Source organism: Cephus cinctus, unplaced genomic scaffold (genome assembly GCF_000341935.2).
Source record: "Cephus cinctus unplaced genomic scaffold, Ccin1 Ccin1_scaffold1042, whole genome shotgun sequence".
NCBI lineage: Eukaryota > Metazoa > Arthropoda > Insecta > Hymenoptera > Cephidae > Cephus > Cephus cinctus.
In genome coordinates this window covers 278742-282660 of record NW_014333573.1, presented here as the reverse complement: position 1 = coordinate 282660, position 3919 = coordinate 278742, and the positions used below count along the sequence as shown (strand labels likewise).

At 33.0% G+C, this 3919-nt stretch overlaps 1 protein-coding gene across 2 annotated transcripts; it reads right to left on the bottom strand.

Annotated features, from left to right (window-relative positions):
• Positions 1–424: 424 nt before the first annotated feature.
• Positions 425–2911, bottom strand: LOC107271783 (probable 39S ribosomal protein L24, mitochondrial). Of its 2 annotated transcripts, none has more exons than XM_015748193.2 (6): positions 2751–2911; positions 2448–2669; positions 2201–2386; positions 1888–2090; positions 1640–1826; positions 425–588 (listed from the first exon to the last, which is right to left on the bottom strand). In XM_015748193.2, exons 2-6 carry the CDS (start codon positions 2541–2543, stop codon positions 502–504), a joined length of 759 nt encoding a protein of 252 aa, XP_015603679.1. In that variant the 5' UTR covers positions 2544–2669; positions 2751–2911; the 3' UTR covers positions 425–501. The 2 variants fall into 2 exon arrangements, with proteins under 2 accessions (XP_015603679.1, XP_015603678.1); XM_015748192.2 differs by having other exon boundaries at positions 2448–2675; positions 2751–2906.
• Positions 2912–3919: the final 1008 nt, after the last annotated feature.

The following is a 3919-nucleotide window of genomic DNA, read 5'->3' as shown; positions in this document are numbered from 1 at the left end:
GGACTGAGAAAGATAGATGGGCGATATATAGATAATATAAAGATGTTTAATATAATAAGCGATATATATATAAAATATATAATGTATTGTCAGAGTATTTAAATGTGAAAATTTATTGTCGTTTGGGTTTATTTCTTTTTTTTTTGGCGTGCTGATGAAAAAATCGTGCTGTGATATATTGCGACATTCGGGCGTGTAGCTAAAATTTGTTTAATTTTTTAATTTATACCCGTTTGATCTACCTGCTCGCATAATACATGTGAATTTATCATTCAGTTTTCTTTACTGCGTTCGTATTCGGTTTACCGACTAATTACGTTTGCTTTTTGTTTTCTTCGATTAAAGGCCTTGGGTGTATTTGTTTATTTGTCAACGAGATGCATTCATGTGTAGCCTCAACATAACAATAAATAATATTCGTATGTAAGAAAAGTAAAAGTCTTTCTTAAAGTAAAATTTCCTTGTATTTATATACACTATAAATCTATCTACACATGTGCTTTAATACCAGTAAAGTGGTTTAGGTATACGGTTATCTGTGATGCCCATTTTTTTCATAATATCCATTTCGAATGTGGATAGTGTTGCCTGTAAAAAAATGAATTTATTAAATTAAAAGAAAACCAGAAAAATCATAAGTATACAGGGTTAGTCAGTAGAAACGCACCAGCAGAAGTGGGCCGCAAGTGGCCGACACGGCAGTGTGGTCTCTTCAAAAAATGACATGTGACTGTGACCGATTCCCATAAGCGCAAACTGACAGTTCGCATAGCAATAAGGTTATTGAAATATTTCAATAGTTAGGTTACTGAAATAATTAATTAATATTGCAATGACAAAATATAATATCAGTTAAGATTTATTTTTACAACAGATTTTTTGCTATAAAAACATTTCAATTAATTGATTTTTAAATTAATTGCAGCATTGTATTGCAGAATTGCAGTTGTAATCATTACTTGGAAATATCAAAATTGTGAATATTTTAAACTTTACATTATTTTAATTGCAATCTGTTGTGAAAATAAATCTTAAATGATATTACATTTTGTCATTACAATATTAATTAATTATTTCAGTAACCTAACTATTGAAATATTTCAATAACCTTATTGCTATGCGAACTGTCAGTTTGCGCTTATGGGAATCGGTCACAGTCACATGTCATTTTTTGAAGAGACCACACTGCCGTGTCGGCCACTTGCGGCCCACTTCTGCTGGTGCGTTTCTACTGACTAACCCTGTATAACTATTGAGATTTTTTGCTATAAAAACATTTCAATTAATTGATTTTTAAATTAATTGCAGCATTGTATTGCAGAATTGCAGTTGTAATCATTACTTGGAAATATCAAAATTGTGAATATTTTAAACTTTACATTATTTTAATTGCAATCTGTTGTGAAAATAAATCTTAAATGATATTACATTTTGTCATTACAATATTAATTAATTATTTCAGTAACCTAACTATTGAAATATTTCAATAACCTTATTGCTATGCGAACTGTCAGTTTGTGCTTATGGGAATGGGTCACAGTCTCATCATTTTTTGAAAAGGCCACACTGCCGTGTCAGTCACTTGCGACCAACTTCTGCTGGTGCGATTCTACTGACTAACCCTGTATATGGGAATTACCTTAAAGGTTTTTTTCTGCACATCTTCTTTGGGTGTGTCTTTTGCACCTTCTTTATAGAGTTTTGGGGACTTGTAGTTTACAGTTTCAGTGGATGAAACAGGAATTGGAATTATTCTTCCTGTTCGACATGACACTCGAACTTTTTCACCTTCCTCTGTGTATCGCCACTCAATTTTTGTTGCTTGCCTATAAAAAAATGATGAATTTAGTAACACTGAAATTATCACACATGTGTTTATAAACTTACAAATCTGCAGGATCTATTAATGACACTTGAGTAGTCACCAATAGTGGAGCTTCACTTTGAACAACTACTCCTGGAAAATCTTTTGTCTTTCCCATACGCCTTAGATGTGTATTAAGACCATCTACAAAGACCCAATTTCTCTCTCGTATTATCTGTGTAACGATACCTTGTTTTCCTTTGTCTCTGCCAACAAGAATTTCAACCTGGAATCACAAGATGCCATAAATTCGAACAGACCTATTTAAGATGCAACAAAAATTATAATATGAATTGGTGGTAGAGCATAGCCTTAAAATAAATTAAATTTGTATACCCGATCACCACGGAATATGCTCCAGTCCTTGATTGGTTCAACAAGAACAGGTTTGCGGTTCAGATTGGGGAGGTTTTGGAAATAAAATGGCATTGTCCATGGTCGATTGGTGGTGAAGCGAAAGTTCTTTTTTTCAATGGTTCTTGGTAGAAATTGCGGCTTTCCACGGGGTGTACGTACATATACCTGATGAATGTATTGTATTAAATTTATAGTCTACGGAATTTTTTAATTTTCAAAAGGGTACCTGCTCCATTGTACGTTTTATATATCTTCCCGGCAAATTGCTATCCTGTATGGTCATCTTGCTGATACGGACCATCAGATATTCGGTTAGTCTCATTTTGTATATTTATAATTTTTTCCTTCACTGTAGAAAAAGTAGTGTATGCTATGGTACCCGTTTATCTTTACGTTCTGTGATCTATCGAAGCACACTTCTTCCTTTTCACTCCTTAATAACCCTAACCTAATACTAACAAAAATTCACTTGAAAACTTTTGGGTCCAAATGAAAAATCATAATCAAAAATCCACTGTTGATACAATACCGTAAAATAATGCACAGAGATCAGCAGAGAGATGCACAACGCTACGGTTTTAGGCGATACCAAAATTATGGCGCTAATCGTAGAGGTGAGTCTGGAAGTCGGATTTTGTGATCATCCCCTCCGTCGACAATGAGAATCCCAACGTAGCCGAGCTAAACGTGAAGACGAACACGTAGCTTGGCGGGCAGAGGTTCTCCGTTACTCACTGTTGGTTCCCAAAATAAAGCTTAGAACGAGACCGGGAACTATAGAACTTCTTAGAACTATTGAAAAAGCCTACTGTTGAAACATTTTTAAGACATTTTTAAAAAAGTGCTGTACAAACGTGACACCCATGTAGCACCTCAATTTAAAAAAAATCAAAATCAAATTCTGCTAAATAAAATTCTTGCAGAATATACGGAGTAGATAAAACGTAAATTGAAATTGTATAATATCGAAAATAAATTACGTTCAAATTGAAATATTAATAAATTAGGTGTTTGAAACATTAAAATAGTTAATTAAATCAATAAAGTAAAATATTAACACGTAGAAATCGGAAATTCTGTCCAAGCATATTTAGAAATACTGGAAGTTACCCAAAATTCTGTGCGCGCAATTTCGTCGCGCAGGACTCAGCGAGTGGGGGAGAGTGGGGGAAGCGACGAAGGCAGCATATTTAATTCTTTATCCTTCATTCTTTACTTTCTCACTTATCTCTTTCCTCGTTTCTTATCTACTTTTATAACTCTATTCCATATTTTTCTACATTTGACTTCTTCACTTCTATCTTCCTTTCTGTCATCTCGTTTTACTCAGTTCCCTCTCACTTTCCATTGTGCTTGTCTTACTTTTCCTATACTTATTTCTTCTTTACTTCCTTATTTCTTTATATTTTATTCTTTACTTTCTTACTTGTCTCTTTCCTCATTTCTTCTCCAATTTTAGAACTCGATTCCTTACTTTTTTACTTCTTCACTTCTTTATTTCTATATTCATTTCTTTATTATTTTCACTTATATCATTTCTCTCTTATTATCTTATTCGCACTTCTTTATTTTTATATCCATTCCCAACCTTCTTCGTCTTCTATATTTATTTCTTCATTAATTCCTTATTTCTTTATCTTTCATTCTTCACTTTTTTATTTCTATCTTGATTTCTTTTCTCTCGTTTCGCTTTGTTCC

What these genes read in the sequence shown, in the direction of transcription:
- LOC107271783 (XM_015748193.2), bottom strand. Translation starts at nt 2,543, where the DNA reads ATGAGACTAACCGAATATCTGATGGTCCGTATCAGCAAGATGACCATA. An exon ending in TAAAACGTACAATGGAGCAG is followed by an intron (nt 2,387 to 2,447) that starts GTACCCTTTTGA and finishes TACATTCATCAG; the next exon opens with GTATATGTACGTACACCCCG. An exon ending in TGCAGAAAAAAACCTTTAAG is followed by an intron (nt 589 to 1,639) that starts GTAATTCCCATA and finishes ATTTTTTTACAG; the next exon opens with GCAACACTATCCACATTCGA.